This window comes from Sycon ciliatum, chromosome 12 (assembly GCF_964019385.1).
Source record: "Sycon ciliatum chromosome 12, ocSycCili1.1, whole genome shotgun sequence".
NCBI lineage: Eukaryota > Metazoa > Porifera > Calcarea > Leucosolenida > Sycettidae > Sycon > Sycon ciliatum.
The window spans coordinates 25,346,794-25,364,401 of NC_088654.1; the positions used below are offsets into that span (position 1 = coordinate 25,346,794).

The window sequence follows — 17,608 nt, forward strand, 5'->3', positions numbered from 1 at the left end:
ACCATGTACACAGCACATGTCTTCTGCAGCTTCTCCAGCAGCCGAGGTGTGTGGACTTCCAAGCCATTACCGGTTGTGGGCATTGAAGTCACCTGCCACAATAATGTGTGAGCAGAACTGCCGGGCTTTGTCGATGCCAGATTCCAGCTGGGTGAAGATACTGCAGTCGCTGTCTGCACTCGTCCGAGGTCTGTAGGCAGCACAGATGCCAAATTTCATGCCTGACGGTGCAGCAACACTAATCCAAAGAGTTTCACACTCAGAGCTGATGTCCAGTTGTTTGTACGCCATCCCTTCTTTCAGCCATATGGCGACTCTGCCGCCTTGCGCTGTCCGGTCTCGACGTATTGGGGGGGGGGGGGAGGTAATAGCCAGGGATTGAGACTTCCGCAACTGTAGCCTTGTCGGGCGATAGTTTGGTCTCGGTGACGACAGCGATGTCTACATGCAGGCTTTTCAGAGTATGCTGAAGCTCATTCATTTTGTTGTAGATGCTGAATGCATTCGTGACCAGGAGACAGAGTGAGGGGGCCTTAGTTTTCATTGTGACCGTTGGCGCTGTTTGGGTTGGTGCATGACCTACATTGGGTGGTGGGCTCGTGGGTCTGTGTATCCTGCAGGGGTGGCTGCGCACCATGCTGGGCAGCTCGCTTTGCATCCTGCGACAGCGAATCTCGTGACCGTTCCGCAGAGGAACGTTTGTGGCTCAGAAGGGGGTTACAGGTGTGCCGGCAGCTGCAGCGGACAGGCCACGACTCGCGCTCAGGAAGTCGTTAATTGTGGCGCCAATCCCAAATTGCTGTTGCTATTGATCATGCTGCTAAGCTTCCAGCTGGGTGGTGCTACTGTCGCTACTGCTGCTGCGGCGACTGCTGTTGCTGCTGCGGTGACCACTGGTGCTGCTGCGGGGACTGCTGGAGCTGCTGCTGCGGCGACTGCTGGTGCTGCTGCTGGTGTTGTTGTTGTCATTGTTGCTGCTGCTTCTGTTCTTGTGCTTGTTGTGGCTGCTGCTTTTGCTGCTGCTGATGCTGAATTTTGGCCGCATTTGCATTTGTGGAGGTGTGGAATCTCCACGGCCTGCAGTAGAGCGGCCTTGGCCAGAAATTGGCTGACATCACTGTCAGCTTGGAAGTGGCATCAACTGATATCCTGGCGGACACTTGCCCATTTCCGGCTGTGTTTAGGCTGCATTGGTGGGCTTTGACAGGCGTCCCCATGGCCCACGCTTTCCGACCTACGGTGTACAAACTCAGTGAGGCTGTCCACCGTTCAGTCGGGGCTCAAGTTGCCCACAAAGAACACCGATCGCTTCTTTCTTGGCGGGCCCACGGCAACTAATTTCCAACTGTCATCCTTGATGACGGCCAGGATAGGTTGGCTCTTCTCGCAGTTTGATTGCACAGGCTCAGGATTGACCAAGCCGGGGTCGTCCGTACGGGTACGGGTTTCGTGCTGTGCAGAGCCAGAGGTCACGTCGGCCTGCCCTGACTGTTGTCCATCATCTGCATCGGCTGCATCAAGCTGGTTTGCTGCTGGGTCAAGCTGGGGAGGTTTCGTACGGGTACGAGATTTTTCGCCTTGGGCTTGGTACTGAGAAGATCGTGCAGTGGCCTTGTCAGGAACAATGGCGGATTTCTGCAGGGAACAAAATTCCTCATGGAGGCCTAGGAGCTGCGCGGAGAGGTCGTCCACACGCTGATGGAGACGCGACTCACGATCCCTCGACTCGCTGACATGAAAAGTCAGGGTCTGCAGCACGCTGAGCAGAGTGTGCTCTATACCCGGGAGGGAGCAGAGAAGTTTCATCGCAGGCTCTCCTGCAAGCTCGCCCATGGCGAAGAAGTTCTCCCTGACTGCTTTACCTACCTACATCCCTACACTACGCTACCCTACTACACTATGCTACCCTACACTGCCACTAATACTACTGCCCTACTTCCAGACCGGCCTGTTGCCGGCTGGGCTGTCAAACACTACGGAGCTGAAAAGTCACAACTGATGTAACTGCTTCCTCTACATAGCTGCCCGTGTTCAATTTCAAGCCACCTACAACCCTAGAGCAACCCTGTATCAATACAGTTGCATAACAAACGTCCTCGATATTGTGTGGTGAATGTGGGCCAAGAGCGCAGTGTTGAGATGTGGAGAGTTTCAAATGAATTTATCCTGCTGGAAGAACACAGATGTTAGTGTTGACCTGTGTGATCAGTTACACTTTATTTTTGATACTTTGTATACCAACCCGAAATCGGGTTTTCCTTTGCTCGAGATAGCATTTTCAAAACGCAGTTTTACTAAAATTTGACAAACAAATTTTCGTAAGGAAAACTGCTCCACACGTGATCCATCAGCTCAAACGCGGGAACTCTAGCTTCTTCTTCACCCTTTTTTCAGCGCATTATAGATCTTATTAGGGAGGGTACCCGGGTGGGACTGTTATATTTAGTTTACTTCCGTAGTGTACGCATTACAAGTAATTTCGGGACGGCCAGTGTTAGCGTCCCGCCATACTAGGTTATGAAGTACAAAATTCAGAGATCCCTATTTCAAACTATTGTTGTTGACTGCATTAGCTTTCATATTCGATGGTAATAATTATAATATTGAACCGATGATTACTTGTATATCTAAGATTGACGAGTTTGTGCGTGTGTGTGTGTGGGTGTGGGTGTGTGTGTATGTGTGAGCAAGCGTGCGTGCGTGCGTGTGTGTGCATTGAGGCACTGCATCACCTTTAGATGGCAGTTTCTAGGTTCAAGGTGTGTGTGTGTATGTGAATGGCAGCTCAATAACTTTGGGGGTATTGTCACATCTTTATTAACCCTTTAAGAGCCACAGGAAAATTTTCAAAATTCTGCATCTTTTCGTGTTCCTTGGATCATAGCTTCAGTTCTTCTCACTCAATCCTCAAAATCTAGGGCTTCCTGGAAAGGTCTCCGCGAGAGGAAGAGAATGAGGTCGATCATGATAGCCAGCACACAGTCTATCCAGCGCTAGATCGCAGGGACAGTACGAAAAATGCCCCAAATGCGTCCCGTCCCGCTCCAGATAATTCATTTTACTCGATGGCGGAGTTCCAAATTTTTCGCTGTGTACTCTTGACAATATCAACAGTGAAGCCCGTGCAAATTCGAGTAAACTAGGGTGACAAAAAGTCTTAAAATTCTCAATACTAAAGTCGCACTGAGCGCTTTTGAAATTGCCACGATCGCGGCTCGACTTACGAGTGATTTATCTCAGGAGCCGTTGCTCGCAGCGCTTCGTGGATTGTTTCTCCCGACAGGTGAGACTTTTCTCTTCGTCCTGGATACTTTGATCACTGGATTTGAGATTGGACTGAGGTACGATCTTTTGAAGTTTTGCATTTGAATGCGTTGTTTACGACGCATTCAAGTACGGGGGCGGCTCTTAAAGGGTTAACCTCATTCATTTGACAGCCTTCCAGAAACTCAGAGTACAAGTACTCACATGTTTTGATAGTTCACTTGGTCCGGTATTTCTTGTGCTCACAGTTCCTGGACAACCCACTGCCAACTTTTCTTCGACTTCAGCAACAATCACTGGGCAAGTCTGGGTGGAACAAGGAAACTTCAGGGTATCGCGATTCTGCATTCAAGCCACGCTGACTACTTTTGGTACATCCAGCCAAGGTGAAACCAGAACAACGTGCAGCAAAATGCCAAGAATAACATTGCTTGGTCTGCAAGGTGATAGTTTATTCAGCCTGGTAGTTTTTGTCAACAACACCAATGGACGAAGAAGTCCACTGTCTCCTTCCTACACAGTCAGGACATTGGAAACTGGTAAGACTTGGGTTTTTTTTTAATTCTTACGGTGGTCCTGAAGATCTTACCAGACCATGTACAGTGTAACTGGTATTATGGGTGGTAGATAGGCATTTTCCAAACAGCGTGTTGTTGACCAAACGCAGCCACTGCCTTATAGGCGATTCGCACTACAGGCACTTGCACATTTTACTTGTAATTAACGAGAAAAAGGGACTGTGTGGATTCCAAAGTCTGCACTCTACAACAGGCACATTTGAATTTTGAATGATTCACCCATCAGTCGCCATGGGTATTTCAAATTTCAAAACACACATACAATAATTATCATGGTGAAAAGAGCTGCGTAAAAAATCAAGTCTTGTTTCGCGCTTTCTGGTGTAAATGTGCTCGAGCACGCCACAACTATCGTAAAAGTGGGCCCCCAGCTCGTTTGCACTTTTCAGCCACTTTCTGTCACTTTTCTCGTTCACTGGGGCAATACCATAGCAACGGTCCGGTGCACATGGATTTGCCTGTCGTGTGAATTGCCCACTAGGTATAGGAAAAGAGCTCGAATGGCAGATAGTTTCAATTGGCATTTCACAAGCAAACAATGAATGAAACTTTAAGGACTACCAGCGCTATCTGGATGATAGCGTGGCAGCTGAGGTTAGAGGTGGAAGAACTTTTTAAAAGTGTTAGGTACCTCCTCCCGTACCTTTTCTAGCTGGCCTGCATGCACTTGCGTACTCACCTTTTGTCTCCTTTTGTTCCGTTGGCCTGGATAGCTACTTGCGCGCCCATATTTGCCATAGCTACCCAGGCCCTTTATCTTGCCGTTCAGACTTGATCTCTTCCTCTCTTTTCTCACTCTTCAATGTAGTCGTTTCGTTCGTCTTGGTCTCTTGTCTCGTCGTCTATAATAAATGTCGTTTCCCCAACCTACCTGTTCCCGTTGTCATGTCTGGATAATGTGTCGTCAGTCGTCCTGTTTCGAACTCAACAAAAGTAACACAGTTCATTTCTTGCAATCTTCATCCTTTTGCCCTGCTCTTTCTCTGTTTTGTGGTAGATCAGCAACAACAACAAGGAACCAGCGCTACCACAACCATAACAATTGGAATCCTATCATCGTTTCTTGTTCTCACTGTCCTAGCTCTCATCGTCATTATTGCATGGAAGCGCCGTAACAAGGCCAGTTATATACCCAGGGAATCAGATTCACCGAGAATTCCACTCGCTTCCATGGACAAACCGAACACCGCAGAAATCATGAAGGGAAGTGAACCAACTCCTCAAGTTGAAAAGGCTCTACTCACCAGCAATGACGCGTACGGGGCAGTGGTACTGCCATGTTCCTCGAATCCCGTGAAAATGGATGATGGGGCATATGAAACAGTTGGGCTGGTGGAAGAAAGTGACCCGGTTTATGCTGATGTTTCAGAAATGCCGTCCAACCAACCCAAAGCTGTCGTGACCGATGAGCCTCTGGGAGATGATGTAGTGTATGAGACCACTCTCGGCGATTGTATCGTTTCTGAAGACTGCTAGCCTGAATTGATAACATCCAGCTAAGCGTTGCGCACATGCACTGTAGCATATTGCGGCCCGGATACAATGCACCACTGACAACGTGCAGCAACATACTATGACTACACTGCAGACACACACCATAACCCCAACACTCTCTACGAAATAATTATAATTCCTCAATTCCTGTTGTGCATTGAATATTTTAAATTTTAAGTTTTTTGGGATAGACAAGAGGCCAGTAATTTATAGAGTGCTATGAGAACTTGCAGCAAGTTGCTCTACTGCAACCAACCATTTTTCTGTCGTCACCAGCAACAGTTCAGGTAAATGGTTTTACTTTAGGTTGGATCTTCACAAACGCTGGCACGTTGTATTGCATTCGTCTAACCTCTACTCCTGTGGCTTTAGCCCTTTTGCAAATCGCCTCCAAGGGAATACTTCCCATTTAAAACCTTTGCTTTTTGAATATTTTAGCACTTTCAATGCATTCAGCTGCACTCAGTGCTGAGTTCTAGGCCAAGTGGATAAAATCCTTCGACAAAGTGAGTTGGATGAATGTGCCTAAAGTGATACGCAAGGCTTTCTTTTCTAACGTTACCTTTACCAATAGAACAGGCATTTCTCCTTTTCACATGCTTCAAGTATTGAATTCCTGCACATGCTTCAAGTAATGAATTCCTGCACATGCTTCAAGTAATGAGTTCCTGCACATGCTTCAAGTAATGAATTCCTGCACATGTGGTGATAGGGCGTATTACTTTTTAAAAGTCACTGTATGGTCATGGTAAAAAAAAAGAGTTGATTCTGAGGTCATGAGCCTGTGAAAATCGGTGCGAGCGAGCGATTTATTTTATTTTATTTCCCTCATTTTTTTATTTCCAAAGATAGGGTCACACATATGTACGTCACAGGTTCATATAATTATTTTATTATTCAGGCCAGGGAGTAGAAAAATACCGGTATTTTTCTACTCCCGGATTCATGCCTTTCGCATTGACCGTTTTCATGCGCGCATATGCATGCATAGAAATAAAAAAATCGTCGGAGCACCGCCAAAAATCGGTGCGCGCGTACTGAGAATCAAAGATAATTTTTACCATAGCCAAAGGCTGTTTTTATACAGGTAGAACCACCCTACTTCATAGTCACTAACCAAGTACAGTACTGTAGGATATCGGCATTCGGTTTGTTACAATTAGTCCTCGTGACGCTTCCCTTTCAACATCAGATTCTATCCTTGATAAAAATTGAGCCTCCCAAGTTGGCCGGTTGTTGTTTTGCGTTGTCGGATTGTGGTTAGACCGTATAGTCGAATGGCCTTACCGTCCTGTTGTCGTACTAAGCCAGCATTCCACCTTGCCTTGGAATGTAGCTTGTGTTCGGCTTGGTGGCGCTTACCTTCCCCTCTTTGGAACTATCACCAATATCCATGAACCTTCCAATTTGAAAGGCCGTTGGTTAGCGCTAACGAGCAGTGCTCAAGCTCACTTCCTTGCTGTGGAATGTTTCGGTACTCCTTGTCAGTCTGGAGCTACCTTGTGCACGTCTGACTGTTCAAAACCTGGTATAGTTGGTGGACTCTAACGCATAACTTGTGCCCCACCTTGTGCCCCAGCTTTGTAATCAATGTTACACACAAAAGGCGCAACGGAGGTTTACAGAATTGTCGCAACTCAGAACATTACAAAAAATTTAAATGTTTTCTTCCATTCAGGAAGTAAATTTTATGTGCTGAGTTACGGGCATCAGTCCCAACCTGCCCGGATCTGGGGAGTTTTACTGTAGTACATCTGTGGCCAAAGATATCCAACGCACGTGCCGAAAGCAGCGCCAAGGCTAATGCGGCCCTAAGATCAGTTTTGGGAACATGCATGATGTAATTGACATGGAAACGCGCCCCTACTTTTGACTCCAGGGTCGGATTCCTTTGGCCACGACTCTACATGGTTGTGCTACCAGTGACAGTACTACAGTACAGTTCTGGCTGGAGAAATCCGGGTGCAAGGCGCAAGCTTGAGTGGCGCGACTGGATTTCATTGACCAGTCTGCTCTATTACTATTAGTGCAGTGCATTATCACTCTAGTATTGACTCCCATTGATTTTCGCTATACCTAAGCAGTCAAATATTCCTGCATATTTCACTCCTTGGGGCGATATTGACTGCTTATATAATTTTGACTGCTTGTGGGTTGCGCAGTTGAACGGTGCCTAGTACAGCATGGTCACTGCATGAGTAGGTGATGGTGCAACGGTTGTGCAATCATAAAACCGGGATTCATGAGGTTATCGTTCTGGAATTTGAAACACGGACTGTTTGTCGTTATCAATCTTATATTGACTTCGTACTTGGTATAGAAAATATAAAAAACCTCGTAAAAGACCTCGGCTTCGGCTCGGTCCTTTACTCGGCTTTTATTTCCTACCGGTATATTGACCTCGTACTCAGTCAATATTCGATACTAATCTTATCAGTTTTCTTAGCCTAGTACCTCAAAACTACGAAGTGTTGAAATCCAGTCGTGTCACTCAAGTTTGCGCCTTGCACTGTTTCGCAGGCCAGTGTTCGCAGGTCTACGGCTGCGGAATGCCCAGCGCGTAGAGACCTACCCGAGTGACACGACTGGATTTGAGGGCTTGAAAGTGATGACGTCAAAAACGGCCTGGGAGTAGTAAGTTGACATCAGATTTCTATTTTGGATCCACTAAGGTGTGACTTTGCTATTGCCTCAGTATGTGGGTCCATAGCAACCCGCTCATGTCGTATGCAGGTGCGACTTTTACTTCGCCAACAGTTGTCACCAGGGAGTCGTAAAAGCCCGGGAGAGGACACGGCACACATTCCCTGAAAACATCTTTGCCTCGCGCTGCCGGGGAACGCTGCCAGGGAACGGTGTTGCGAGGCAAGGAAATTATTATTTTCGAAAATTGTGATGTCTTCTTGAAATACTAATTGGGACATTCTCCGATTTCTCTTAGAGCACGGAGACGATTGCTCCGTCGAGTCTTCTGATCTCTATTTTCATCCTCAATTCTTCCAGCTGCCTCACTCATTCTCTCTCAGTTTATCGAAGTTAATTTATTCTGAGGCGATGGAAATGCAAGATAAATCCCTAATTGTACTTCAATTTTATTTGAGTTGGGGTGAACGAAATGAGATTTGTGGAAAGTGACGCCACTTCCCGTGTTAGTCGTTGGTCGTATCATACAGCCCATATTCCATTGCAGGTGATGGGCGAACGTTCGTGTTGAGATCCGCTGAGCTTCCTCGTACTCGTGGAGTTGAATTTGTGGCAGAAATTGCACTGAATTGCAGTCAAATGGTTGTGAATGAAACAAGATTTGTGGAAAATGACGCCACTTCCCGTGTTAGCCGCTGGTCGTATCATACAGCCCATATTCCATTGCAGTTGATGGGCGAAAGTTCTTGTGGAGATCCGCTGAGCTTCCTCGTACTCGTGGAGTTGAATTTGTGGCAGAAATTGCACTGAAATTGCAGCAAAATGGTTGTGAATGAAACGAGATTTGTGGAAAATGAAGCCACTTCCCGTGTTAGCCGCTGGTCGTATCATACAGCCCATATTTCATTGCAGTTGATGGGCGAAAGTTCTTGTGGAGATCCGCTGAGCTTCCTCGTACTCGTGGAGTTGAATTTGTGGCAGAAATTGCACTGAAATTGCAGCAAAATGGGTGTGAATGAAACGAGATTTGTGGAAAATGAAGCCACTTCCCGTGTTAGCCGCTGGTCGTATCATACAGCCCATATTTCATTGCAGTTGATGGGCGAAAGTTCTTGTGGAGATCCGCTGAGCTTCCTCGTACTCGTGGAGTTGAATCTGTGGCAGAAATTGCACTGAAATTGCCGCCAAATGGTTGTGAATGAAACGAGATTTGTGGAAAATGAAGCCACTTCCCGTGTTAGCCGCTGAGCTTCCTCGTACTCGTGGAGTTATGAATTTGTGTCAGAAATTGCACTGAAATTGCAGTCGAGTGGACTTCTGTGCGTGTGTTGTGAGTGAATCGCAATGGCTCCCTTCCTTCAGCATCGTCAAAACGCAACATAGAGCATTATTACGCACTCGTTCCATGATTCATAATATTGCCTGGATTCTTTTAAAAACAATCAATGTGTGTTCCCTATCTATCTACATTGTACATGGTTGCAGGTCGTTATTTATAAATCTTGATAATTTCAACACTTTTCTACTCGTATACTGAGTACGCGGTGACTTTAGCCGTTTAGGAAAAGGAAAGCTCAGCCTCCAGGTTGGCCAGAAAGGTTCTCAGTGAATCTAACCGAAGTCTTGGCGAGTGTACAAAAGGTAAACCTATCATTTGTACTTCATGCACAAAAATGCGCACACACGCACGCACGCGCGCGCGCACACACAAACACTGTACAAACACACACAAAAGTACAAGCACATGTGCGCATACTAGGCCGCGCCGGCCTAGCGTGCTTCACTTTCTGGCCGAGGCAAACATCGTCCGCGTGCGCGCATCCCGTGTCCTCTCCCGGGCTTTTACGACTCCCTGGTTGTCACTCCGCCCCCACTAGCCAAATTAGTCAGTTTCACTGGCTACATTACCTTGCGGTGAGTAAGATCGCTTGAAATGTGCTTGGATCCATACAAAAACTGGATCCAGGTGGATCCAGTTTTTGAATTTTCAAATTGTTGCTATGCCATTGCTATGCTGTGACGTAGCACTTTCAAGCCCGTACATAACGGATTGCGATTGTACAATGTAGCGGTGATGGTGATCCGCGCTGTGCTTGACCTTCCGTGTCGTCTCGGTGGTCTCGGTATTGTTAACCCCAGTCAGCTGAGCGATGAACATCAGCGCTCTCTGTCCATCACCCATCCACTCATTGACAACATCATCCAACAGCAGTCATCCATGGAAGGCATCTCAGGGCGGATGCGGGTACTGAAGGCAACAGCTAGGACAGCCGCTGGGAAGAAGGAGAAGGACCATGTCGTCACCCTGATGGCCGAACTCGAGCCAGACCTGCAACGCACCCTACAGCTTGCCTCGGAGAAAGGCGCCTCAAGTTGGCTGACATGTCGGCCATTGCGAAGGCATGGCTTCACCCTGCACAAGGGCGCCTTCCGCGATGCCATATGCCTCAGGTATGGATGGGATCCTGATCGCTTACCTGCAACATGCGCGTGTGGAAAGCCATTCTCGACCACCCATGCCATGTCATGTGCCATCGGTGGTTATCCCTCGTTACGGCACAACGAGGTCCGAGACCTAACAGCAGCACTGCTACGCGACGTCGCACATGATGTTCATGTTGAGCCGCACCTCCAGCCTGTGACCGGTGAGCGCTTTCCGCTGCGGTCCACCATCACGGCAGAACAAGCTCGGCTGGATGTAGTTGTCAGCGGTCTACACGGTGGACGGTTTGAGAGGACCTTTCTAGATGTCCGGGTTTTCAACCCATTTGCCCCCTCAAATCGGAAACCAACGATCGCTGGCAGCTACAGAAAGCACGAAGAGGAGAAACGGAGGAGTTATGAGAGTCGCATTCTCAACGTTGAGCACGCTTCCTTCATCCCCGTGGTGTTCAGTACGACTGGTGGCCAAGGGAAGGCAGCCTCCACTCTCTTTGGCCGCATTGCAGGCATCAAGTCTGAGAAGAATGGTGAGCCTTTCTCTGTGGCAATGGCTTTGATCAGAGCCCAGCTGTCCTTTGCTCTCGTGAAGGCGGCCGTGGCATGCCTTCGTGGGCATCGCCACAAGTCGAGCAGGTATGACCCTCATGCATATTCTGCCACACTTGCTGTCTCCGAGTGTCATCTGTAGACAACCTGTCTGTTTCCCCTTTTCTCTGTATCATTTTGTATGTTATAATTTCCGCGGATTCCAGTTTTTCTCCCTTCATTATAATTTAAGCGCAGTTTAGCGCGTATTGGCTTATGATTTCTTTTTCTTCTGTTTGTATTTAGCGCTTGACCGGTTATTATTTTCCTTCTCTTTATTTTGCGCTACATATTATTATTTTTCTGGTATTATAAAATAGGGCTTTCAAATGCAAAATCACAATGTGAAACAACTTGGAAAAAAAAAACATTTCGTCATGCGCGCGTCATACGTACGTACCTGGATGCAAAAGTTTTGAAAATAAAAATGAAAGACTTGTAAAAAAAAAAAAAAAAAAAAAAAAAAAAAAAACAATGTAGCCAGGTGCTCGAAGTCCGTACACTTTTACAGTGTGTGTTTGCCGAGCTGAAACTCACACTAGCAATGATCACTTGCCAGAATCCTGCTCGTGGATGGAAGGTATCTTGTCCAAGTTTGTTCTGAGACCAGGCTCGATTGAACCAGGCCATCTTTCGATCCGATCTGTTTCTCTGGAGTTCGCTGATTTTTCATATCAAATTGTTGTGTCGCAGAGGGTACTCTAAGTCCGTACTGATCAGAGGTGACTCGAAATACACACATATTTCTGCTAATTGCTAGCTTGCAATCCCTCGGTTACGACGAAAGCACCGAAGGGATATGTTTGGGATGTGCCTCCACCAGTATTTCTTGCAAAAGCGTAGTTTGTTGCCGAAATGCAAGATGTTTTTAGTCGGCTCAGAGAAGAAGCAGCTGCGCTGTGAAAACCGCGGGAAAACAGTGGTGGAGATGCCAGGAGTGTCAACCTTTCTGCAAGGATTGGTGGTTCTCTGTAAATTCTTCTCCTCTGGCCATTGTCAGCTCTAAGCTGGCTCTTGATGATTGAGTGAAGGTCTGTTTGACGCTGTGTCCGTTCGAAATCGGTCTTGGCAAAGTTGATTTTTGCATGAAATGTAACCCAATTTGTATTTCGTATGGACACTCGAAAACCCACTCGCGTGGTATGGGACTTCTGCTTATCGTAGATCCCTGAAAATTGCTACGCGAGGAGAACATACCACACTGTCCCCTCCATAGAATATTTGAGTCGAATACAATAGCAGAACATGAAATTATGGGCGTACGAACTTAGGATACCATGTACGGACTTCGAGCACCTCTCTACTGTCTGTAGCTAGCAACGTACATCTAGTTCTACCAAGGCTCAAACTCAAAGCAGGGAGTGGTACAATGTATTTTGCTACTCAGTGGCTCAAACCGCGGTAGATCTACACTACATCCATATCCCATGCATGGTATACACTCTACAGTTATGCAAAGGCGGAAGTTAGTAGTAGTATGGAGTCTGGTTCGCTGTTCCTTGTTATATAATAGCGCAATGCCAATGTTGACTGCTACCAGCAAGTGATACAGTAGACTGTGGAAGGCGGCTGGCAGTATATCCAGGCTGTTAGTAGTGTTACCCATTCGTTCGTCCGGATTTGATCCGGGTCAAACGTGGTTGGCGGGCTTGGATCCGAAATGGTGTGATTTATAAACTCTCTGCTACAAAGCTTGCACTTTCGAAGAATGATCTTTCCTTTCGCATCCTTTCGTGTAGGAAGCAGACAATGCATGATGTGGAGGCAAGCGCCATGCACACGTTCAGTGTGCCATACGAGGGTGGCTGTTCGCACGTCTGTTCGGCCCTGTCTATTGGATCCGGTGCGCAAGCTGTGTGTATGCGTGTGTGTGGAGTTTACAAGTCAGCCTTGCACCCCAACACGAGCGGAATGGCGCGCTGCTGGAGAACAGATTCCGCACAAGTGAGAAGTGGCTGCCACTGCTACTCAGTGCTAGAGTCTGCACTGTCTACAGTCCAGAACGGACTCGGTGTAGACAAGCCCTGGCCTGCGTGTAGGTGAGATCGAACTGTAAGCCAGCGTCTACATAGTGCGAAAGCCACACTAGTTCAGAGAGCAACCGCTGAACTTTCTTGTACACACAAAACTGAGGCACCAGTCGTTTTTTGTGCTTGCAGAGAAAGCGGTTTTCATCTTTGGTATTTTTGGCGTGGACAAGAGAGTTTTCTTTGCTGTTTGTTTCCGAGAAGTCAGTAGTAACGGTGTCCTCGGCTTATCGGCAGGGAAGCGTGCTTCCCCTGGCGTCGCGGCGCACATGCAGCACGCCAGAGTGACGTCGAGTCTCGCCGAGAAGAACAGGCGATGCAGAAGCAGTGAGCGGGCCGGGAAAACGGTACGTGAGGTCACAAACAAATATTTGGAAGATGTTTTTGTACTTGTTTGTGTGTCTGGGGGCTACGCACACAGATAGAAGCAGTCCAAAATACACTAAAAGTGTCATGCTTGTAGCGGTAGAACTTCGGCCAGTGTAGGCTTTGCCGAGTCACATGTAAGAAAGACATTTCGGCCGGTGTTTGCTAGTGATGTGGTAGATATTACTTTCAAAAGCGTTCCCACTTGTACTATCCCGGACTGCTGGCATTGCTTACATGAACCCAGCTCTGGCCCAGGCTTAGTGTTGGGGCTCTGTAGGACCACACTTCTGCAGTGGTGGTCTTGTAAACATCACGGGCCTGGTCAATGCGTATGGGCCCATGGGGGGGGGGGGGGGTATTGTGGAGGAGTGTGGCCCTTCTAATGGACTGTGCAGTGAAATATGACTGCACTATTCATGATGGTGTATTTCCATGACTCCCCACTCCAGTAGCTTGGCAGGCACTGTTCATGATGGCAGGTTGTGCCTGTCAGCCATAAACATTGGCAAGATTTGGATTACCCATGAGAGCGACTTTCATATATCACCCATGTACCACCCACGCGCAATGCTGCTCAATGAAACCAGATTGCGTGAGTCAAGTTTGCGCCCTGGACCAGCAAATATCCCAGTGTTTGCATGTATCAGGCTGCACAGTGCCCGCATACTTGACTCATGCTATCGGACTTCATTGACCAGCAGTATACAGTCGCACGGCTTGCCATAATGTTGACTGTTGCTTGCTTGACTAAAAAAAACATACTTCAACAGATTTCATGGCAAAGCAGACATTCACAAAGCTTTGCAGCTGTTGGGAACACAGCTGGTAGCAAGCCTCGCGGAACACACCAGGGATAAGTGCTGTGACATAAGTGGTATGGTATCATTGGTATGGTACTCTGTATTTTACTTCATCACGCGAACAGGCAATGATGCCTTCTCACCAGACAAAGGCTGTCTCTCACAGAATGATGATTTCAGAAATATTTATTGGCATTTGTAAACCAGAAATCGGAAAAGAATCCTTCTGTGGTAGAGAACAATGCAGCTCTGCAGGACCTGACAAATGCATGTTGCTGTAGTGGCGGTAGCTCAGCACAAAGATATGTGACATCGCTCCGTGTGTGCTTGCTTTCCCGCCTTGAGGACGGATTCTGCTTGTGCACAGAATACCGTCAAAGTATCGGTGACCCCTCGGTACGCTCTTCAGGGCGTGCATATACAAAATGGCAAGGGGGGGGGGGGGCGGAGGGGGGAGCAAGATTTCTGCCCATGGCCACCCCATTCTTTTTATGGTACACCTTAGCCCCAAACTTGAATTAATTGACTGTGTTTGCTCCCGCTTAACCCTTTGAGATCCCAACGATCGAATTCGATCGTTTGGTATACAGTGACACTAAAATAATTATATCTCTGGTATTCCTTCACCGTTTTTCATAAACAAAGTATCTACGTTTCGAGAAGACCCTTGGCTATCACGTCGAAGTTATCCGAAGTCTCTAGGAGTTACGATGCCGCCGTGGTGAGACTCGAAGTCGGAGACAAACTGAAAAATGCACTCGGATCGAAAAATTCAAATTTTCATGCTGCACTTGGCAGGATATTTCCCCGGAATGGTACGTCATACTCAAGCATGCTGCACACCAAAATGTCGCGCTTGAAACGAGCTTTCCGCTGTAGTTTGTTTGAAGTCGATGCGATGAAGGAGAATGGAATGGCGGCTGTTTGAACTTTGCTGAAGCTGTTTGCGCACGGCTGCTGTTTTGGGCGGCATTATAGGCCACGCAGAGCAGACGCTGTGCAGGTAGTTGGCTTGAGTGAGGTACTAGTCTCTTCGTCTTGGAAATACCTTTCCAACAGTGGTTAGTTTGTAAAAATCGGTGAATGTTTCATAGAGAAACGAGCGAAAGTGCATGTTATTTGAAGGTGGGTAAATTGTTGTACTTTCAGTGGGGTCTCAAAGGGTTAAACAATTCCTTTTCAACTCGTAGAAAGACAGGTTATAGTTTCCTAGTATTATTACAGAAAGGGATATGGCATGGAGAATGAAGACTAAGCAAAAAAGAGAGAGAGAGAGAGAGAGAGAGAGAGAGAGAGAGAGAGAGAGAGAGAGAGAGAAAGAGAGAGAGAGTCAGTCAAGGGTGGACAAGAACCACTGGAGCATGTGCTTTTCTATACCTGATGGATTCTGATTAATATGGGAAAGGAGATGGAAATAGGAATAGTCAGCACAGAGTATCTTGTACAGCATGGATGGTTTAGTGTAAGTAGACCTGAGGCTGCTAAAACAGAGAGGTTCCCGGCAGCAATCATCATCCCGCCACAGACAACACGAGAAGGACACTCTCCTATCGCAGTACGTCTGGGCCAAGAAGGATGAGGGGAAGGCATGCATCATTCAATGGGCAGTCCACTGCAAAGCAGTGGCCTACAGCAACAACAGCAAAAGGTGCAACTAAGAGTTCATAACCCCCAAAAGGGTGCAACTCCTGACGCGTCCCTGTATGGAAGTCCGCTTGTCGGACGTCCTTCAGTACGTCATTTTTGGTGCAGTGCGATTAGTCATGCCCATGAATTCTTCTAAAATGTGAGGTCAAACCGAGATGCTTCCTCAGGGTAGACTGCCTAAACTGCGACTTGATGTGATCCCCAACAAGAAGTAAAACAAAGCGCACGAACCTCAAATAACTAAAAGATAGAACTGTTTTTCCGATGCCAATGCCCAGAACGTCGACTCTTCATCGCCTTGTGCTTTCGCCACGGCAGTGCACCCACTCTCTTTAAAACTGATTTTCCCCTGGCCCTCGGCATATTTCCGTGCTTTCCTCGAACATAATTTTAAAGATTGAGGGAATTGAGAATGCGTCGAAGGAGTGTTTCTCGGTGGAGTTTCGCAGCTATCAGAATGTTTATCCTCGGCGGCAATGCAATGTGTTTTGCCTCGCCAGTTGGCAAAGCTACACTTCAAGTCTTCGTCCTCACTTCTTCCTGTCATTGATGTCCATATGGATTCTTGGAGAAAGGGTTTGTTTTTGAGAAAGTACAACTTGTACGTCCGAAATGTCTTCAAAAATGCTTCGAAATGACGAGGCTACAGCCTTGAGTTAGCAGCGGTTCCGGGTATCGTTTCCAGGAATTTCAAAGAGCCCAAATTTAGATCCGATGACAAGTTGCGCATGACGTAATGTAGGAATTTCGCCGTGTGCTGGGTGATTGCCAGTTGCACACTCTTAGGTGTTATGAACTTTTGATTCAACTTATGCCTGGCAGAAAAAAATGGCCATGGCCAGCAATCGAGGACATCTGAGAGTTGTAATTTTTGTACTCCTCCGAGGTGTGATTTTTTGCGTGCTGGGCCAAGCACAAGGAAGCCATCTGCAAAAAAACTGCAGAAAATGGTTGTTGTTTGATCCTTTGGTGCAATCTTTGTTTCTAGTCGAAGCTAGTTGCTGTTTGGAGCAGAAGCGCTGAAATTGACTATTTTCTGCATGTACTCATACATGTACTCATGTACTCAGGCATGCAGTCTCACTCGTATTTTAGCTCTTTTTCTGGAATGGATGCTGCTCTGCGCCCCTTGGTGAACATTTCCTGCGCTCGTGGAGCAGCTGAAAAGGACCACTGGTATGTCTGGTTCCTGGTTTGAAAGTGGAGAGTCGACTTTTGTGCCTTGGAAAAGGAGTAGAGAGCGATAAAGGTCCGTCTGTGGCTTATTTTTGAGTGCTCCTCGTACATTTTTGATCGTGATAGAAATTCTCAGCCCAAAGTCAGACCAAAGTCAGCGCGATGATAGCCGTACAGTTTTCTTGTGGATTTTTTAGTTGTTTCATCTCGTATCTATGTCAGTATCGTGATGGTGAAGTGGAGAGGGTGATTTTCTTCCTCTAGGCTTCGTTCGGCCGACTTTGCTTCGTCCTCGTTGAAAAGTGATCCTGAAAAAAAGGTCGATTCGCAAAATTATGTTGATTTTCAATGTACGTGATGACATGCGATTGCTGGCGATGCATTGCGCAAACACCCAAGCACCTCTCTGTCAACAAGAAGAGTGACCTTTTGTCAAAGTGTCGCCACGAGAATTATCTGATTTCTTGCTGATCACTGACTCCTTCTTTCCCACCTTCTTGAGCTGTTCTCGATCAGAGTGAGACATGTTGGGAGATGATACACGTGAGGTTTTGTACAGGCCATTGCTTCACGTTTGAAGCTC

At 47.1% G+C, this 17,608-nt stretch overlaps 2 protein-coding genes across 2 annotated transcripts in view; both read left to right on the forward strand.

The window, feature by feature from the left end:
* Window positions 1-6,043, forward strand: part of LOC135827826 (mucin-2-like) — a 324,797-nt gene extending 318,754 nt beyond the window's left edge. Inside the window, exons 24-25 of the mRNA XM_065340254.1 lie at window positions 3,513-3,803; window positions 4,840-6,043. Coding sequence (XP_065196326.1) covers window positions 3,513-3,803; window positions 4,840-5,318 — 770 coding nt within the window. The 3' untranslated portion in view covers window positions 5,319-6,043. The remainder of the gene's footprint in view (window positions 1-3,512; window positions 3,804-4,839) is intronic.
* A 7,052-nt stretch (window positions 6,044-13,095) lies between these two features.
* The window catches only part of LOC135827824 (tyrosine-protein phosphatase Lar-like), a 183,464-nt gene continuing 178,951 nt past the window's right edge, over window positions 13,096-17,608 (forward strand). The window contains exon 1 of the mRNA XM_065340253.1: window positions 13,096-13,380. Coding sequence (XP_065196325.1) covers window positions 13,303-13,380 — 78 coding nt within the window. The 5' untranslated portion in view covers window positions 13,096-13,302. The remainder of the gene's footprint in view (window positions 13,381-17,608) is intronic.